Consider the following 19,435-nt stretch of genomic DNA (forward strand, 5'->3'; position numbering starts at 1 on the left):
GGGTAGCCTTGGGCACTTTAATTAGGGGTGTGTTCCTCAACATCGTCCACTGGATTTGGAAGGAAAGAGACAGACATGAGGTTTTGGAGGTGCTATGTAGGAGCTATGGGACCCTGAGGTAGCAAGGAAAAGGCTGGACTAAAACACCTGGGAGACTGCATGGAGCCCGTACCCACTATCTGTGGGAAGATGTGTGAGAATCAACACTGAGGCTGGTGGGACACTCTTTTTCCAAAGAGGAAGCTTCTTGCACCACATGTGATTCCCCTGTGGCACTGTCTCATTTCTGTGCAGGGCTGCACAGACACCTTTCCTGAGCGGCTCACACTGAGTCCTGCCCGGGCACTTCATGCCATCATGGCCCTGCCAGCGCTGTCTCTGACATTCTTCCTAGCCCTTGCTCCTCTGCTGCTTGCACGGGGACAGGTGCACCACAGGCCTATGACTCCGAGGATACAGAAGGAAGAGGGTAAGAGTGGATTGTGCCTCTCTCTTACAAAAAATGGCTTTGCTGCTCATCTACCTGCCTGTTTGCTACATGGCCTTACCCTGCTCAGCCCACAGCTGAGGCTATGGGAAGGCTGAAACTGGTATCTGCATGTGCCTGAGACATTCAGGCATCCTTCAGGTTGTATGGACAAAGCTCTATTTGGGATGGAGGGCAGCAAGCCTAGGTGTGCTGGGCAATTTCCATGAGTGTGGGACTTACAGTGTCCCTCTAGGAAGTGGGCAGTGCAGCTGGGAGAAGGAGGTGGCTGGGTCTTGTTATGCAGCAGACAGATGAATCCAGAGCAATCAGAGCAGTGACGGCTTTCTGGGCAGTTCAAGCTGCACCAAACATCATCACAGGTGATGAGGGTGTTCATCAAAGACGTGGGGAGCTGTGAGCTCTGTTAGCTGGGATGCCTGCTCTCTCCCATAGTCCCTGGGGTTGAGGGAACTGTAGTTTGGTGGGATTGTTCACATCAAGAGGCTTCTTCTGTTCTTTCTCCATGGCAGGAGGAGCTCCAGGGGCTCTGCTAGGCTCTTCCTACAAAAAATGTGTGCTTTCCTGTGGTGGTTATGTGCCATAACCACTTGGCTTGCTGTTGAGGTCCCCATGGGGCACAGCACAGCTAGGGGACCTGAGCTGTGAATATTCTCTCTGCAGGGAAATGGGAGCAGAAGAGGCTAACCAAATCATCAGATGGGTCATGAGCCATGCTGCCCATCACTGGTGGCTCAAGGGATGCTGCCCTTCCAGCAGTGGGCAGCTCTCAGCTATCCAGGGCAGCATGGAGCCTCTTCTCCTCTCCTACTCTGTACTCATGCCTGGGACTGACCCAAAAGGATCCTGGATGTCACCCTTGGGCAGGGTGTGTGTTACTTCAGGGTGTTTAATGGCGGGGGGGGGAAAGTGTGTGTGGGGGATGCCTGATGAGACTGGGACCAAGTCAAGGGTTTAATGTCTGTCAGGTCGTTTTCTGTCAGTGCAGTTTGTGCTCTGAGGGCACCAGGAGAGACACCGTTGTGGGGGAAGAAGTTTCATGTCTGCACCACATGGTCTAAAAGAATGGTGACCACTGTCCTTTGGGGTGGAGAGCTGGGAAGAGAGTTGTGATGGTGGCACGGAAACCCGCTGTCAGAAAAGGGAAGTGGTGAGTGCTGGCTGGCAGGAAGTGGGCAGTTGTGGCTGAAGAAAGGTGTTGCATCCTCATTCACGGAAGGCCACCTCCGTGCCCACTGCCTCCTCATGGACTTGTTTTGCACTGAGTGAGCAAGTCTAGGTGACATATCCACCAGGGCAGGACAAGGCAGATGCACTTTGGGTGAAGTGCAGAGGCTAGGCTGAGCACATTGAGCAGGGTGTGAGCTTTGTGGCCACTGGTGTGAACCTAGGTGGGTTGAGGGGCAGACTCTGGTTGGAAGCTTCTTTCACCCAGAGCAGAAAAAGCTGATTAACACACAGAGTCGAGGTCTTTAATGTATTTACAGTTCTGCACGGAAAGGTGTGCTAGGTGGCAAATCCACGCAGCCAGCACACCGAAGCAGACAAAAGCAGGTATACTGACACAGACACAATCTTTGGCTATTAGTATACCTTACTGAAGTCACTGCTTGCCTGCGTTACTATGACTCATCCTTTCCCTTCTTCACCGTAAAAGCACAGTGTTCCAAGAAATCATGGTACATGCTAGGAGAGCGGTGGTCTTTTTGAGAGAAGGAGGCAAATAAACTGAGAACGTGGGTTTTTTACTTCAATTAAGAGCAAGGATTCATCACTAGGGTGATGAATAACGTAAGGAAACTCGTCAGAAATGTGTGTTTTCCAGCTCAGAGGTAAACATCCTGGATGAGAAGGGTGCTATTCTTTTGTTTTTCTCCTTTCAAGAACTTAGACTGTTCACCTTCTGTCTGCCTCATTCCTGTAGTTATTGCTTCCACAGAATTGCTTTGTTCTTTCTCTCATTATCTGCAACTTTACTCCTGTTATTCATAATTGCTGCTGGCAGTCACTTCATGGGACTGAGCTGTGGAGTCTGGAATAGCAGCAGTGACTCCCAGGGTCTGGTGCACTCCCACAGCCCCTGTATTTGTGGGAGAGAGCAGCATCCCCCAGGCTGCTGGATCCCTCTGGCTGGGGTGCCTCCACAGCAGTGGGTGGGCTGCACTGCCCCTGAGGCTGTGAGGAGGGATAAAGCATCTGGGGGATGGGGCCCATCCTGGGAGGTGCCATCTCTGCCACCCCCCTCTGAAGAGAGGGGCACTGGCACCCCTCTGCATGGAACACCCTCATCCTCAAGGATGCTGCTGGAGCCCAGTAGACCCTCAGGCTCTGCCTCCTGGTCTTTGCACACAGGAAAATGTAAATTTCCCTCTCACTGGGACCACAAGCTGCAGTTTAACCCAAGAAAGGACGATGGCTATGTCTTGAATGAAGTGGTGCAGCTCAGCTGTGCTGGGGAGTTTGCGCCATCCGTCCCACAGATCCAATGCATTTCCAGAGGGGCCAAGATCCTGTGGAATGAGACTGCCACCTGCAAAGGTAAGCACAGCCCTGCACCACCCTGACCCAGGGTCCTGAGCTGGTGACAGACCCTCCGTGACCTGGTCATGCACATGACAGTGCAGGCATGGGAGACCTGGATGCCTTGGCTTTCCCCCATGTCCTGGCAGTAACAATGCTCTTTTTGTCTCAGCACCTTGCTGTAGGCACCTGCTGGGCTCTGTGCTCCTGGGGAGAGGAATCCTTCCCAGCCAGCATTTCCTGCCTCAGCATGGAGTAGGAATAGCTACAGGGGTTCTGCTTGTTTTCCTGGAAAGCTTCTCTAGGATTTGGGTTGTCTCTGGTGTGGGAGGCTGTTACTGCAGCATGGCTCACCTGCACATAAGGGAGACAAGAAAATGGAGACTCAAACACCCCATGGAGGGGATGGAATCCAAAGTAGGCTTGTGAGTCCTGGAAGTGGGGTGACACTTATATGTGTTGGGGTGAATAGTCAGACTGTCCCAAGACTCCTCTCATAACATCCCAAGAGTTCCCCTCACCCAGTTTTACCTCTAACAGAAACATGCCAAAGGCCTGCTTGGTGGGACCCCAGAATCCAGCTGGCACCAGCCCGTGACAGTTACACAGAGAATGAAGAAGTGACTCTCAGCTGCAGCAATGGTTTCCAGCCATCCTTCACCCATGTCAAATGTGCAAACAGGGTTCAGGAGTTGAATTCTTCTGCACCTCTAAAGGGAGAAGTGTGGCTGGGGAGAAAGAGCGGCGGTGTGTGGATTCAAATCCAGGGGAACGTAGTGTGCATTGGTAAGCATGGTGTCAGGAAGTGCTTCCTGCCGAGCTCTGTGGTCCATTTCTGTCCCGCTCATCCATCTCTGAGCTTCCATTATCACTGTGGCCAGGGATGCAATTCTGATGCCATGTTGGGGCCGCTTGGATCTTAGGCATTTGATACCTGAGACCATTCCCCTAAGGAATTCTGGCACATCCTTGCCCACCACTTGCCCAGACAGGCCCCAGCCCCAGCTGACACCTACCCACAAGGAAAGCCCCATCCCAACCAGCCTTGCCAAGGTGTCCTATTGTAGCAGATTTCAGGGGCTAGAGGGGACTGCTGGGGATTGCTGAGGCACCACCACATACCCTGCTCCTCTTTGAAACCTCCCAGCCCAACTTACACCCACTTTCACCTCTGCCAGAAACATGCCAAAAACCCCTCTGGGACTTTGGACTCCAGCTGGCACCAGACCAAGAGAGTTACAAGAAGAATGAAGAAGTGATGCTGAGCTGTCACAAGGGTTTCCAGCCAACCTTCACTCATGTCAAATGTACAGGAAAAGTTCTGTCTGTTATCAATGGAAAACCTGTATACAGAGAGGCTTGGAGTGGAAGAGACACAAGAGGCAATTGGATCAACATTCAGTCCAAGTCCAGGGTACAGTGCCTTGGTAAGGAGGCATCAGGAGCATTCCTGACTGCCTTGCTCTGCCCTTCCTGAGCAGGGAAGGCATCCTGTGGGGGCACAGGAAGCTTCTGGCTCTGTGCTGCCTGGGGAAATGGCAGGTGCTGCTGAAGGCAGTGTGGAGACAGCTCCTGAGTCTGCCTTGTGCCTGCCCTGGGGTTCTGGGGTGCCCCCCGGTGCGGAGATGGCTGATGCCAGCTTTAATCCCTGGGAGTCCTGGCAGGGGGAGGTTTGGTGCAAAGGTCCCTACGTGGATACCAAAGTAGCTATTTTGGCAGTAACTAGCACTGCCCCTGGCGCAGGAGGGCAGGGACCATGCAGGGCTTCTGGCTGTGTTCACAAGGGCTGGGTGGTGTGTGGGACACACGGGTCTCCCTAAGGGCTTCTGGCAAGAGCATGTGCCAAAAAGTCAGGGCTACAGTGTAACTTTTTCTAAAAAATTCTTTTTCATTTCTTTTTTCTCTTTCTGCTGTACTTTTTCTGTACTTTTCTTTCCTCTCCTGGATTTCTCAGTCTCCTCTGAGCTGAGCTCCTTGGGGATATTCCCTCATGGAGAATCCATTTATCACAGTCCTCCTGGTCAGGACAAAAACTCCAAAGCCTGTTAGGATCTTGTTTCTCGTGTTTATTAGGATGTTATAACCAAACTTGTCAGGTCTCTCCAGACTATCTGCACAAGTTTACTTCAATCTGGCTCATTTTCTTCTGATGGTACAGAATGGCCTTGTGGCTCACTGTGGCCTTGAAAGCACAAAATGGCCCTGAACTATACAGTTCTTTTATCTTTATACTTATTCTTACCCAATTAACAATAGACACATGTATTATTTTTCTTAATGACCCAATGACCCCTCACCTGTGTGCTGCACTGTGGCATTTTCTAACCAATCACCTACTACTACTACCCAAAAACCTCTAGAAGAAGAACATGAAGAAGAAAGAAGGAAAAGAAACAACATTCTAAATCCTCCATCTTGCCTTCTGCTTTCTAAACTAACTTAAACTCTAAACTTTAACTTTTTCACCCAGTGACTTAAGAAAACTCTCTAATCTACACACTTACACTTTCAGCTTTTTCTGTCTAACTTTAACAGTTGTTCTCATGTATCACCATGAAAACATGCTCATGAATTTCATGTTATATGAAATTCAGTGTTTTTCTGGATCTTAGAGTTAGGTATCAGAAACAAGGGTACACACTCTGTGTCTCAGACTCCAACAGGAGGTGTTGTAGGTCTGACAGGTGTTTGTGGCACAGGTGACAAGGGTAAAGGCATGGCCTCCTCCTCCTGTGCTGGTCACCCCTCCCTGTCCCTGCTACATGCAGACCCAGCTTTGGGGCTCAGACTTTATGCCTTCTCAGGAGGAATCAGGGTGTTTTCATCCTGCCTGAGGGACAAACAGGCCATCAGAGTCTCTGGGCAGGCTTTGTGCACAGTACAAACCCCTCATGGGTTGCTCTCAGTCCCTGACTCCAGCTCCTCCTGGCCCTTCCAAGGAGACCTGGGCAAAGAAGTTTGTAGTCCTTTTTGTCCTCATCCTCTTGCCAAATAATTGATGTGGAAGGGCAGCTCTGTGCAGTGTCCTGGTGGGCCAGGGAAGGGGATGCCCTGCTCCATCCCCTGGCATGCCCTGCAGAGCCACACTGCCCAGCTAACACTTTCCCATCTTGTTGGTGCAGAGAAATGCCAGAAGCCCCAGTGGGACCCCAGGTTTATCTTTGACCAAGAACAGGGGACCTTCAACCCAAATGAACTGGTGAAGGTGAAGTGCCCTGAGGGGTACTGGCCTCCACCCATGGAGCTTAAATGTGTGATATTGAAGCCAAGGGAAGGTTCCGTGGTTCCTCGTAGTGGCTGGATAGTGAGGAATGGCACAGACACCTGGCACCATATGGAGGAGAATTTGACCTGTGTTGGTAAGTGAGCAAGCCAGACACTCTCCCGGTGCTCTGGGTCTGTCCTCCCCAGGCATGGAGAGCAATTCTGCATGTGTGGCACAGTGTCAGTGTCCTGTGCTCTGGGTGGTCGGGGCATGGCAGAGAAATCCAGAGAAAATTCTGGATACATCCCAGGTTTATGTCTGTGCTGTTGGCAACTCTGGCATGTGTAGTCTGGGAGAAGGCAGAATGTCCTTGTCCCCTCTGTGCTGGGAACAGGCAAATGAGGGATTGATGGGGTTGATGGAGTTTAATGTCAAGGCTTGGAGGGGAAGGAAGGAGTGATCCTCTCAGAACTTTCCCTTCACAGAAGTCCTCCAGGTTGTCCCTGAGAGTCTGAAGATTTCCAGCACCAGCATCAAACTGAACTGGACCTGCATGCTCCCTGACACGTGCCAGCATATTCGGGCCAGGTGCCGGCTGGAGCATCATTCCTCCTCAAACTGTGAGGCTAAGGAGGTGAAAGGAGAAGAGATACTACAAGGCCAGGAGGGAACATTCACCTGCTCCCCTTTGCAGCCCTACACTGTCTACAGTGTCACCATCTCCCTGCTGCCTAGAACAATCCTGTACACACGGTTCCTCACGACAAAGGAAACGGGTATGTTTATATGAAATGTGAGGATGCCCTTCACCCTGAAGCTCAGCCAGGGCATCTGCTCCCTGCTGTGATGTTCCTGGGATCAGAGCAGCTTGCTGTCTGTAGGGATCTGGGGAAGGGGCTGTGCAGGGCCCTACAGCAGGACATTCCCCATCCTCACCACACCATTGCTGCCACAGAGGCACAAGCAGCTTTTGTGGGGGACAAATAATTGCTTTCCATGCATGATCCTGTTCTCCTGTGCTTGCAGTGCCAGACAAACCAGAAAACCTGTTGATGGATGTCAGCACAGGGTCCCTCAGGTGGAAGGCGCTGCCCTCCTGCAAAGGGGAGATTATTGGATACCAGGTACCAGGAGTCCATGTGGGATGCCCATGGTCCTTGCCTGGAGCTCTGTGCAGGCAGCCTGAGGAGAGATGTGAGCCCTCCTTGGCCAGGGCCCACAGGCTGTACACTGCTGGTGTTCCTGGTGGGGCCAGGTCCCCTTCTTGTGCCCAGCCAGCAGTAGCAGCCTCTCTCTGCAGAGCTGCCCAGTGCAGAAGCAGGATGTTGGTGCTACTGTCTAGCAGCTCCCTGTCCTTCCTCCAGCTGAACATCACCACCATGAGAGCAGAGGACGGCAGCTTCCTCGGATTCAGTCAGGTGTTGGTGAACCAGTCTGTCTCTGAGTATGTGCCACCTAATCAGAGAGCTGGCAGGAAATACCTGGCGACAGTGCAGGGCCTGACGGCAGCTGGGGCTGGGGCTGCAGCAGAGCTGGAATTCAAAACCTACATCCAGGGTAATGGTTGTTCTGCCCTGTGCCTGGTTGGGGTGGCCTCTCGGGGTGAGTACTGAGTCTGGAACAGCTTCCAGACGTGTGTGTGCAAACGCCCTGTCTTAGCTCAGACAGTGGCAGGGAATGTGGGCACCTGGCTCAGCAGTGGGCATGAAGCTGGCTGAGTCTTTCCTGGAGAGCTTTCATTGGCAAGACCACAGAGGAGCTGCTTGTGTCTTTGATATCAGACCTGGCCCCTGAAGAAGGTGACACCCATCCCTGCACTTGGGTGCACAGGTGGCTCAAGGTCAGAGAGCACTAGGGCTGTGTCCTCCTGCTGTGTGCAGGATAGCTGGGCAGGCTGCCAGACCCTCCAGCTGGGGCCATGGCACAGGGCTCTGTGCCCCAGAGCCTCCCTCTGCCCTGCCCCAGCAGATGTGCAGGCAGGGGAACACTGTCTTGCTGCCTGTCTCTGCAGCAGCCAGGGCACCAGGGTCTGCCCACACATTTCCACACAGGTGCAGACACCCAGCAGCAAGGCTGGGACCACTGCTGGTGCACGGCCCAGCCTGTGACACCCACTCCTCTCTGTGTGTTATTTGAAGGCCCTTGGCCTGTGTCAGCAGTCATTGTAGTGGTGGTGGTGGTGCTGTTGATCCCCTTGTCTGCCGGGATCCTCTGGTTCGTGCTGTCCAGGTGAGTGCAGGAGATTTGGAGTCTCAACTCTGTCTCAGGCCATGTTGTGCTGTTTTTGGGGTGGGGGGAGAGGGGGTTCCCCAGCTGCTCCCACCCTTCTCTGGGTGCAGAGGATGCAGCTGGCTGGTCCTTGGTCCAAAGTGGCTCTAGGGCTCCTGGCTGGGGCTCTAAGTGACTTCGGGAGGGCTGTGACAGGGGCCATGTGTGCTAAGAGACCCTCTCCCGTTGTTGCTGTTGCAGCCACCACTGCTGTCCCCTGGGTTGTAGGTGGGCAATGCCTGCCAGGGCAGAGGGAGGGTGTGCAGAACCCTTCGTACCACTACTCCTGGGTTCAGCAGAGGCTGGCCCAGGTCAGCCTCTCCCTGACTCAGGACTGCCCTTTGCCTTCCCAGAAGAAAGAAGACCTTGCCCAGCAAAGCCGAGGAGGATCACTACACAGGTAGGATCTCCAGCACAGAGGGGACTGTAGGGCTGGAGCTGGGAGGGGAGCAGATGTATTTCAGGAGGGCCTGGAGGCATTCTGAGGTAGCTCCAGGCAGCCCAGCTGGCTTTGGCTGACCTGTCAGGCCAATGTGTCCCACATCTATTCCCAGCTGAGACCCTGCTCTGTAGCCTCTTGCAGCAGCTCTTGCCTCACTGCCATGCCAATGAGGGTTGGGAACTGCTCCTCCTTCTCACTCTCTCTGGGGCAGGCAGCAGCTCTTCCCAGCCCTGCTGTCCTAGTGTGCATCCCAGGATGCCCTGGATCCCATCCAGCCCCTGGTGATGCTGCCTGCCCGAGGCTGCCCTGCTCCTTCTCCCACAGCCCTCTCGGGGTCCCTGAGGCTGTTTCTGCTCTCTTGTCCCCCACAGAGCTCCAGCCCTATGAGAATGTACATGAGGGTAATTACTGTGTGATGGAGACTTTCCTTGAGAAAGATGCAGGTAGGAAATGGGTTGTCCTGCCTGTGACCCCACATGGCACAGAGAGAGTGAGGACTGCCAGATGGTGATGCCAAGGGCATGCAGCAGCCTCTGCCCTTGGTTCTCTTGCTCTCCTCAGGTAAATGTGGCCAGGCTGGAGAGCCATCTCCCAAGCCCTTGCCTGTTCTGGAATCCTCAGGAGAGTCAGAGCAGTGAGGAAGAAGAGCAGCTGGAGTAAATATCTGAGGCTCAATGGTGATGGCACTTGCCTTCTTGAGGCTTGGTCCTCCACCACTGTAAGCAGGACAGTGAATCATCTCATGGATTATTGCTTCCCCCCAATTATCTTCATCAAGCTCCAGAATCCTCTGTCACAGCACAGGAGCAGCTCAAGGCATGGGATGACCTGCTTGTGCCTGCAAGGATATGTCCCAGTAGTTCTCCAGTGTTCTGGCATATCCACCTCACCAGCATCTTGGTGCCTGCAAATGTCCTTTGAGAATGGAGGAGCTCACAACTCCTCTTTCCACCCTGTGTTCTTGTATCCATCTAGACCCTGTCCTCTGCTTGAGCTTAGCCTAGCTGTGCTGCCCTGGCCACTGTGCTCCTGTGTCTGAAACAACCAATAAATTGTTCTGGTTTGCAGGGGCTGCCTGGCCCACAAAATCTCACACTTTGTCATGGGTCCTCTTTGTTTTGTGTGTGAAAGCCTTGACTCCTTGAATCTTCATGGAGGAATTTGGAGTAGGCTTTTCCAACCCCTGGCAGCTCCAAGGAAGCACACCAGAGGTGCTACATGCTGCCAGTGCAATGTTTTGGGTGGCTGCTTTCCCTCCTCCCCATCCTATAGCTAACACCATCTCCACTATCCACAGCTGGACCTCTGTGTTGGTCTGTGTCCTCCTCTGTGGGTGCTGCTGGCCATCTCCCATTTTGTGAGGTGCAGTTGGCACTGACCCTCTTGGGACATGGTGTCCTGCAGCCTTTGGGATCTGCTGGCTCTCAGCTGCTGCTGTCCCATCACCTCCAGCAGCCACTCTCTCCCACCCTGTGGGACACCAGTGCCCAGTGCAGCCTGGATGCTGAGGCAGAGTCCAAAGGCTCTCCTTGGTGAGGAGATGGCAAATGGGGGATCAACCTCGCTTTTCTCCAGTTCTGTGTGTTGCCTGTGACATTTCCATCTCCTTCTCCTGCCCTTGGGCACACACCCTGAGTTCCCTGGACTCGGGTGTGACAAGCTGGCTCTGATTGTGCTTTTTACAGCCTTGAACACAGAGCTGTCATGGATTTTTGCTTCAGTGTTATCTCTCTCCCCTGTCAAACCTGCCAGTACCCAGTGCAGCCTGGAGGCTGAGGGGCAGCCTGAAGGCTCTCCTTGTAGAGGAGTACACTGAAAGAACATAGAGCAATTGACCCTTCTTTTCTCCAGCTTTTTTTTTTCAGCCTGGTGTGATTTGCATGTGCTGGTAAAGACATGTTTTGACAGTTCATATGAGCTGTCTGTCCGACAGCTCAGTACCTGCAACCGGTCTCTGGGACCAAAATATCTCCTTCCTGTGAAGTGCTGCTAGTGAAATGTGTGTGCCTGATGGAGCAGCCCTTGGGGGTACTAGGCAGAGAGGAGAAGAGCAACTCAAAGCTGTGTGGCTGCTGCTGGTTGAGAAAAGGGAATGAGCAGGCTTGGGATAGGGGAGAACAGCTGCCACCTCCCTGGCTACCTTGCTTCCCACTCCATCCCCCCACACCCAGTGATACCCAGGGCTGCCAGCCTCATGACTCCACCTGCTCTGTGCAGGCAGTCAGTAAAGGCTTGTGGTTTGGACAGGGCTACCAGTTCCTGCCTAGTCCCCTCATTGCCCTTGTGAGGTGCTGTTCTCTGTGGGTGCTGAGCTAACTGCACCTTGTTGAGGGGAGCCATGAGCAGGGCACCCTTCACCCTGGGCAGGAGTGTGTCCTGTGCATGTGCCACAGGCAAAGCTTAGGGACATGGTCTCTGTGCTCTGCAGCCCCCCATATCTGATCACCCAGCCTTCTGGAATCTGAGACATCCCAAGTAGATGGGAGGTTCTGGAGGAAGAGAAAAGCTGTGGCTGCTGATGAGCAAAGGAGCATGGTTAAGTACTGTGAGTGTTTTCTCAAGCACACAGCTGGCAGTGCAGGGCAGCGTGGTCTGCACACTTGGGGACAGAGGAGAGCGCTTCCAGGCTGAGAGGGAGCAGGAGGAGGAGGCAGCTGAGGATAGAGAAGCGGGGAAGGATGAGAGTGGGTGTGGGTGGAGTGTTTCTTTCAGAAGAGCCATGGACTGTTTCAGGCATTGAAGTACTCCTTGCAGTTCATGCGCCACTCCTATCCGTGCTTCTGACCAGGTCTTTATGTGGTTTCTCAAAGGTCCTCCGTCTCCTGTGATCATTGAGGGGAAGTGACTCATCAGCACTCTAAAACCCACGCAGTGTCAGGAAGCACTTGGATATTACCTCAGAAACAGGAGTAACACTTATTGAATGCCCTGGTAACTAGGAGGGTTTTGGGAAGAAACTCTGGGATCTTGGTAACAAGGTTCTTTCTATTGAGTCCCAGAGCCTGGATGCTTCTGGGGCAAAAAGATATCAAAAGGCAGAAGTACTGACAGTGGGATGATGGGAGGTTCCCTGCCCAAAGAGGAAGCTTCCTGCATCTCACGAGGAGATGTGTCTGTTTCCTTCCTGTTACAAGCCTTATAGTCAGATACAGATGCCTGGGCTCAGAGGCAGCAAGTGGGGCTAAGATTTCAGTCCTGTCCGGCGACTTCACACTAGGATGGCCCTGCAGTCACTGGCTCTGAGGTTTCTCCTGGCCTTTGCATCTCTACTGTCAGCACATGGCCAGGAAGATTTTTTCAACATCCAAATAGTGCCCCAGGGAACAGGTAAGAAGCGGTTCTTCCTCTTGGAAGCTTCTGCTGCCTTTCCTCCTGTACACTGGATACTCATCTCCAGCCTGCAGCCCTGGGCTAGAGCCCAGACAGGCTCCTGAGGGCTGTGTCAGCTGGGGAAGCCTCTGTCTGCTCCAGGGACAGGAGCTACAATGCTGTGTACACTGGGGTTCTGTGGGAGAGACAGGAATGGCCTGGATGTGTGGAGATGGGTCATGCCCTCCATAAAACCAGTTTGCCAGTCATTCTCTGGAGACAGTGGGCATGATCTGGGCATCAGTTCACACACTGTGAATCAGGGAAGGGTCTTCAAGGAGGTGTTACTTTCTGTACGTATCCTGTTCCCAGGTGTGGCTGAGGGACACTGTGCCTGCTGGGAGCAGTGCAAGAGGGAGCTTGCTGCTGCTTTGCCAGACAGATGGACTGGGGCAAGATCAGTGGCTGAGCATTGGTCATGGCTGTGTGCCAGGGGTCAAAGCTGCTGGTTGTGGTGCTCAGCTGGGCAAATCTGGTCTTCTGCCATCAGGGTTGTTTGACAGCAAAGCCTGAGCACAAGTGGTTTGTCACCATTTCCCTTTGTGGTAAAGTTGTGAGATCCTTTGTGTGCCCCTTTAAGAGAAGAGAGATTGTATTTTAAGCCCTTCAGGCCTTGCAAAGCTCCTTGCAGAGGCTTGAACAGGCAAGGACTTCTTCCAGAAGCCAGTATCCTTCCCTGTAGGAATCACTGCCACAAAGCCTCCCCCGGCAGCACTGGACAAACTGCTGAGACCAGCTACTCAGCTTCTGGCTACTGAGCCTGGAGGATGGTGAATTTGGTGAGGAGGTGACGAGAAGAAGGAAGGGTTGTGTCAGGAGAAAGGGGCAGGGGTGTTGGTAAAGCAGGAGATGTGAATGGAGAAGGCACTGCTCACCCCCTCTCCTGCTGCCCAGCAGTGTGGGGCAGGAGCAGAGCAGCCAAGGCACTGAGTGAGTGAGAACAGGGAGCCCAGAAGTGTAACAGGGGCATGGATGATCCCTGTGGCAGGGATGAGCCTTGGCTGAAGGGACATATATGCATGCCAGCAAGAGTGGCGGTGCCATGGCCCAGTAAGTGCCACCTGAGCTGGGCTGGGGGACAGGCCTGAATGAGAGGTTGGAGGGAGTTTCCCAGGGCAGGGATGATTGTTCTGGGAATCTCCTTGCTGTGGGCTATGGAGAAAGGAATACGGTGCCCACGGACACAGGTGTGAATGGGGCAGGTTCATAGATGAGTGATCCTTCAAAATTTCCATGCATAAGGAAAGCCCCTTCCCAACAAGGTCACATCCCGGCAGATGGATGTGTCACCTTCACTCTTCCTTCAGAGGCTGGAGGGGTTGCTGGGGATTTGTCTCCCACATCTCATCCGTATCTCATCTCCTCACCTCCGGCCCAAATACCACCCTCTTTCAGCTATGCCAGAAATGTGCCGAAGGCCCCTGTGGGACTCCACACTCCAGCTGGTGCCAGACCAGCAGAATTATAAGAAGAATGATGAAGTGATGCTGAGCTGCCCTGAAGGTTTCCAGCCATCCTTCAGCCATATCAAATGTTCTAGTGAAGTCCAGTCCTTCACTCGTGGGAAACCCGTATACAGAGAAGTGTGGACTGGAAGAAACTCCAGAGGTGTCTGGGTCCGCATTCGGTCCAGTGTGGAGTGCAGTGGTAAGGATCAGGAGCCCTCTTGGCTGCCTTGCTCTGCCCTTCCTGAGCAGGGAAAGGAGGGTGCGGTGCACGGGAGGTTTTGGGCTCTGTGCTGCCCAGGGAAGTGGCAGGTGTCAACTGCAGCCTGCAGGTCACCCCTGGGGGTCTGGGTGATAAGGGTCTCCCTGAGGGTTTCTGCCAAGAGCATGTGCACAAAGGAGAAAAGCATGGGAGAGGGATCTGTGGTGGAGTTTGTGGCCAGTACATGGTGTCACTGTTCAAGCAGGATCACAGGGCTTTGCTGCCTGTGTCCCCTCAGATGGTGTGGCTGTGAGTAAGACAGCTTACTCCATGTGGGCTGGGCCCCTCCAGGTTCTGGGAAATGGTGGGTGTAGGCTTAGCACCGTCTTCTCACAGCTTAGGGCATTCATGTTCCCTCCAAGGGAGAACAGTGCTGTACCTGATGGGCTGTAGAGATTCTGGGACACACAGACACCTCAGTTTTGAATAAATGGGGAAAACTGCTAGAGCAGCAGTAGTCCACTCATTTGCCCACATTCATTCCTGTCTAACTCCTCCTGCTCCCCTTTGGGAGAGCTGCAGTGACCACCTTCAGTCTCACTTTCCCTCCCACTGGACTGGGTGATGAGCAAGGTCATTTGACTGCACCATCCTTCCATGTCTGGGCAGGGAAGGGAATAACATGACCTTCTGTTAATTTTTCCTTCACAGAAGTCCTCCAGGTTGACCCTGAGACCTTTGAGATTTCCAGCACCAGCATCAAACTGAGCTGGACCTGCAGGTTCCCTGATGCCTGCCAGGGCATGAGGGCCATGTGCCGGCTGGCAGCGCCTTCCTCTCCTCCCTGTGAGGCTGAGGAGGTGAAGGGAGAGCAGATGTTACATGGCCAGGAGGGAACATTCACCTGCTCCCCTTTGCAGCCCTTCACTGAGTACAGTGTCACCATCGACTTGCCCCCCAACACAACCCTTTTCTCATGGTTGTTCACGACAGAGGAAACAGGTATGTGCACAGAAATACCGGAGATGAGGAACAGTCCAGAGCTGTGTCACAGGTGGATCAATGTGCTCACCACCTGCCAGCTCAGCCTGATCATTTGCTCCCTGCAGGGATGTGCCTGGGATCGGGGCTGTTTGGCTCCTGTGGAGCTCTGGGGAAGGGGCTGGGAGAGCCCTGGGCAGGGCACATCCCATCCTCATTCTCCCACTCCCCACCACACTGTTGTGCTTCCCAGTGCTGCAGCACATGAGGCCTTTGCAGGGGACAAGGCCTTTGCAGGGAGTCCCTTTTGCAGCCTGTCCCACGGCCAGGAGCTGCCTGCACCCATCCTCCTCCTCAGCCCCTGCTCATGGCCCAGTGTGTGACCCCACTGTGTGCTTCCAGTGCCGGACAAACCGCAGCAGCTGTGGCTGGATCCCGACAGGGGCTCTCTCCGCTGGAACTCGCTGCCCTCCTGCAACGGGGAGATCATCGGATACCAGGTACCGAGGGACCAGGGCAGAGCCTCGCCTCCCGGCCTGGAGCTCTGTGCAGGCAGACTGGGAAGTGTGAGCAAGGGACAGCTGGCATGAGCCACAGCTCCCAGCCAGTAAATCTCTGGCCTTGATGAGCACCAGCGTTTTCTGTTTCATTCTCAGCATTCCTCATGCTCTGGAGATGCCCAGAGAGCTGTGAGAGCTCCATGTTCTTGGGGCTTCCTTCCTGGCTCTGCTCTGCTTTGGCTTTGGCAGGCTTTTGGAGGCTGGTGTGCAACACATGGTGACGTGTCTTCCGGCGTGGCATCCCAGGGTTTCCTGCACCTCTTGCGTACTCGTTTCTGGTTCTTGCCACAGAAAAACTTGTGGTTTGACTAATCCTCTGAAAGTCCCTCCTGAAAGCCCCTCCTGAAAGCCCCTTCTCCAGAGAGCTGCACCATTCTGTTGAGTTTTCCTCAATGCATGGCTACAAGCATCTCCTCTGTCTCTGGGTTTGGGACACGTTCCACAGCAAAACCCTGCTCTCTGGCAGTGGGAGGGGCTGTGTGTGCTGCTGACATTGTTCTCAGAATGCTCTAGGTCCTCTCTGAGGACAGAAGTCCCCATGCTGTGACAGGGACCTTGCAAGCTGTTCCTTTGCCCTTTCCTGGAGAAGCTGTCAGACAAGCTCTTGACAATGCTGGGAGCCTGTTCATCTGGCTACCTGCTCCCAGACTCCCATGTGTATGAAAAGAATCCTTTTTTTCCACTTCCAGTTGTCTTCACTTGTGCATAAGCCCAGCATCTGTTTCCGTCAGCAAGGGAGAATGGCCGTGGATCTCCTGACAAATTCAGATGATGCATGGGCAAATGGGGACCCTCCATCTGTGTTACTTATGGAACCTTTAGTCGTTGTCCTTTTCTCTTAGAGAAAGCCTTCAGAGCCCAACATTACACAGAGAAAAGAGAAGCTTAGATTCCTCGGGCGGAGGATGTCACCGCGGTGCCTCGGTGTTGCAATACACCTGGGGTGACCTGTCCTCAGGCTCAGTACATGAATCTACAGCCCTGCAAACCAACAGCCTCCCTCTTCCCTTCCCAGAGCCTCGGCCCTTTGCTCACAGAGGCTGCTGCTCACACGTCCCGAGCTCTGGCTCCCAATTCCTCCTCTCCTCTCCTCCGCTCTGAGGAGCCCGCATGGGGCTGAGGCTCCTGCCCGCTCCTCTGCGGAGCCTTCCCGAGCCGGGGCAGGCCCAGGGAAGGGAAGGGAAGGCTGGCAGGACGTTGCCAGCTGCGGGCACGGTCCCCGCGGGTTGCAGCTGTGTCTCCTGTCCGCAGCTGAGCATCACAGCCAGGAGGGCAGGGGACAGCAGCGTGCTGGAGACGGAGCGGCTGCGCCTCAATGGCTCCGTCACCGAGCACCGGCTGCCGGAGCACAGCCCTGGCAGCAGCTACACCGTGACGATCCAGGGGCTGACGGCTGCTGGAGCCGGGCCCGCGTTGATGAGGGACTTTGACAGCGACAGCTCCGGTAAGCCGCGCTGCGTGGCCGTCGCGGGAGCCCGGGCACGGACGAGCCGGGCTCGCCTGCAGCGCCGCCCGAGGCTGCCCCCGCTCCTGGCACAGCCGTGCCGATGCTCATTCATTCCCCGGCTGTTCCCCCGCAGACGCCCCGCACCGCCGGGGCAGCGGCTGCCGCAGCGTGCGCGACATCGCCCCGTCCCAAGGCACGGCCGTGCTTCCCCTGCGCCCCCTCGCCCGGGCCCCCGGGGCAGCCAGGTGAGCGCAGCCCCCGCAGCTCGGCAGCCCCGGCACGGCTCTCGCCAGCCCAGCGCCGGCTGCAGACGCCTCCCTTCCGCCGTGCCCCGCCGCCACCGGCTCTCGGCCCCGCAGGGAGCACCAGCTCATCGTGGCCGCCACGCACAACGCCTCGCTCATCGAGGCCATCTGCTCGGGCCGGCCGCAGCTCTCCAACGCCAGCGTCTACGTGGCCGCTCTTCTCAACCTCACCGCCCCCACCGACTTCGTGCTGGGCGACGGCAGCCGCGGGCAGGGCCAGCACAACGCTGCCCTCCGCCCGGGCCGGGACTACACGGCCCTGCTGCGCCTCAGCCGCCTCTGGCCGCAGGTACCGTGCCGGGGCTCCTGCTGCCTGCGGCTCGGCCCCTCGCTGCGGCTGCGCTGCCTGTGACAGCACAATCCTCTCCCTCCCGTGCCTTGCCGCCACCGTGGCCCTGGGGGCATCGGCCGGGTCACTCGCGGGCCCGGGCGGGGAGCCTTTGCCCCCAGGCAGGGCAGTGCTGCAGCAGTGGCCTCAGCTCTCCCTCCTGTCTCCTCCAACAGGCGGAGAAGTTCACCTGTGTCTGCTACAGCTTCTCTGTCGGTAAGCGTCTCCTCGCTTGTGCTGCCCAAGCCTCTCTCCAGCATCTTCCCTTTTGCCAGCCTGGCAGCTTCCCTGGAAATGAGCTGGCTCAGTGCAACAGCTTTAGGGTCTCACGTGGAACAGAGCAAGATTCCCATATGTGGGGTGACCCTTCTTCCCAGAAGAAACCTCAGCCAGAACACAGGCCTACACACTTGCACATAGCCTTTGCCATTCTTGGGTCCTTTGCCAGCAGGAGGCCAGGCTGCGGCACTCACCCCTGGCTCTGTGTTGGTTGCAGGGCAGACTGCGGTCCAGTGGCATGGGATTGTGATTGGACTGGTTGTGCTGTTGGCAGTCCTCCTTGTGGCTGCAGTCATCCTGTGGTTTGTGCTCTCCAAGTGAGTAGGAAGGGGACAGGTTCAGCAGGTACATACACAATGCCAGCGTCTAATCCAGAACTCCCCTTTGCCTTTCCAGGAAAAAGAAGTATTTGCCCAACAAAACTAAGGAGGATAATTAAAAAGGTAGGAAAATGCAGTTCTGCAGACAACCATCAAAGACTGTAAGTCTGTGGAGCAGGTGGGATGAGAGCAGCAATTTCCCAGGAGAATGTGAGTTTCAGGAGAAGCAGCAGTTTGTACACTGCACTGACACATCTGCTGATTTGCCTTAGCTGGGGATGGTCAGGATGGCTCTGCCCACTGAACCCCACATGGCAGCAGAGTCTGGTTCCAGGCAGTGCTTGCTGCCTGGAGGAGGGACAGGGGTGAGCAAAGATGGGCATCACAAAAGCTCAGGTTTTTGAGGGACCAATGTCTGTGCCATCCCTCCCAGGGATCTGCAGGGAGGGATCTCAGGAAGATCAGGCTGAGGGGGTGCTGCTCTCACCTCAGAACTGACAGGCATCTCTGGAGCCCTGTCGGCACAGCTGGGATGAAAGTGTTGGACTGTGGCAGGCATTCTGTGTGCTCCAGCCTGTCTCTGACACTAGGTGCCCTTTTTCTCCACAGGTAAAGGTGGCTAGGCTGGAGATCAGTCTATCCAGGACCATGGAGACATCCAGAGCACTGAGGATGTGGAGAAAATGGGAAGGATGACCCCACCCCAGTGCTGATGACTGCTATGTCCCCTGGCTCTCCTATGACTGACCAGCATAGAGGTCCCATGCAATTCATCCAATTCAGCAGGGCAAGAGGAAAACAGAAGGCCAAGCAGGGTTGAGCTTTTTCATTCCTCACCTCCTAGGTTTTGCTTACTGCTTTGTAAGGCCTTTGAAACTGGCTTTCTTAAATCCTTTTTTCCAGGCTTTGCTTTCATTTTTGCTTTCCTAGAAGCATAACTTGTACGCCAGATTTCCCAGTCCCAGACTCACACAGGCTCAGGCTGATGGCATTTGCTGTCCTCTGGGTTCCCAACCCTTCTGCCCTTTCTGTTGATATTCAGCCAGCAAAGCCAAGGGTTTTGCTAAGCCTGGCTGAATGCTTTGTGGCTCTGCCTATTCTGTCTGGACAACAAATAAAGGCTTATGGTTTGGAGGGGCTGCCTGCTCCACACAGCTCCCGCCTGGTCCCATTATTGCCCCTGTGGGGTCATATTCCCCTGCAAGGAGCTGACTGTGCCTTGTGGAGGGGAGCCACGAGCAGGGCTGCTGTGACCCAGTATTCCCCTAGTGGTGCCT

General features: G+C 54.8%; 2 protein-coding genes across 2 annotated transcripts; both read left to right on the forward strand.

The window, feature by feature from the left end:
* Positions 1-441: 441 nt before the first annotated feature.
* On the forward strand, positions 442-9,560 carry LOC131572665 (uncharacterized). The gene is made up of 9 exons (XM_058825922.1): positions 442-469; positions 4,186-4,434; positions 6,698-6,988; positions 7,239-7,336; positions 7,577-7,769; positions 8,351-8,441; positions 8,834-8,880; positions 9,294-9,365; positions 9,484-9,560. The coding sequence occupies exons 1-9, from the start codon at positions 442-444 to the stop codon at positions 9,558-9,560; spliced, it is 1,146 nt and encodes a 381-aa protein (XP_058681905.1).
* Positions 9,561-12,084: 2,524 nt separating this feature from the next.
* On the forward strand, positions 12,085-19,304 carry LOC131572954 (uncharacterized). Its single transcript, XM_058826411.1, has 11 exons — positions 12,085-12,249; positions 13,687-13,938; positions 14,650-14,940; positions 15,322-15,419; positions 16,731-16,923; positions 17,060-17,171; positions 17,286-17,520; positions 17,736-17,775; positions 18,056-18,155; positions 18,235-18,281; positions 18,768-19,304. Exons 1-10 carry the CDS (start codon positions 12,141-12,143, stop codon positions 18,275-18,277), a joined length of 1,473 nt encoding a protein of 490 aa, XP_058682394.1. The 5' UTR covers positions 12,085-12,140; the 3' UTR covers positions 18,278-18,281; positions 18,768-19,304.
* Positions 19,305-19,435: the final 131 nt, after the last annotated feature.

Source organism: Poecile atricapillus, chromosome Z, assembly GCF_030490865.1.
Source record: "Poecile atricapillus isolate bPoeAtr1 chromosome Z, bPoeAtr1.hap1, whole genome shotgun sequence".
NCBI lineage: Eukaryota > Metazoa > Chordata > Aves > Passeriformes > Paridae > Poecile > Poecile atricapillus.

Coding starts and splice junctions, on each gene's coding strand:
- LOC131572665 (XM_058825922.1), top strand. CDS start 442: ATGACTCCGAGGATACAGAAGGAAGAGG. Junction 7,770..8,350: donor ATTCAAAACCTACATCCAGG/GTAATGGTTGTT, acceptor TGTTATTTGAAG/GCCCTTGGCCTGTGTCAGCA. Junction 9,366..9,483: donor TTTCCTTGAGAAAGATGCAG/GTAGGAAATGGG, acceptor TGCTCTCCTCAG/GTAAATGTGGCCAGGCTGGA.
- LOC131572954 (XM_058826411.1), top strand. CDS start 12,141: ATGGCCCTGCAGTCACTGGCTCTGAGGTTTCTCCTGGCCTTTGCATCT. Junction 15,420..16,730: donor GGGAGATCATCGGATACCAG/GTACCGAGGGAC, acceptor TCCTGTCCGCAG/CTGAGCATCACAGCCAGGAG. Junction 17,521..17,735: donor TCAGCCGCCTCTGGCCGCAG/GTACCGTGCCGG, acceptor CTCCTCCAACAG/GCGGAGAAGTTCACCTGTGT.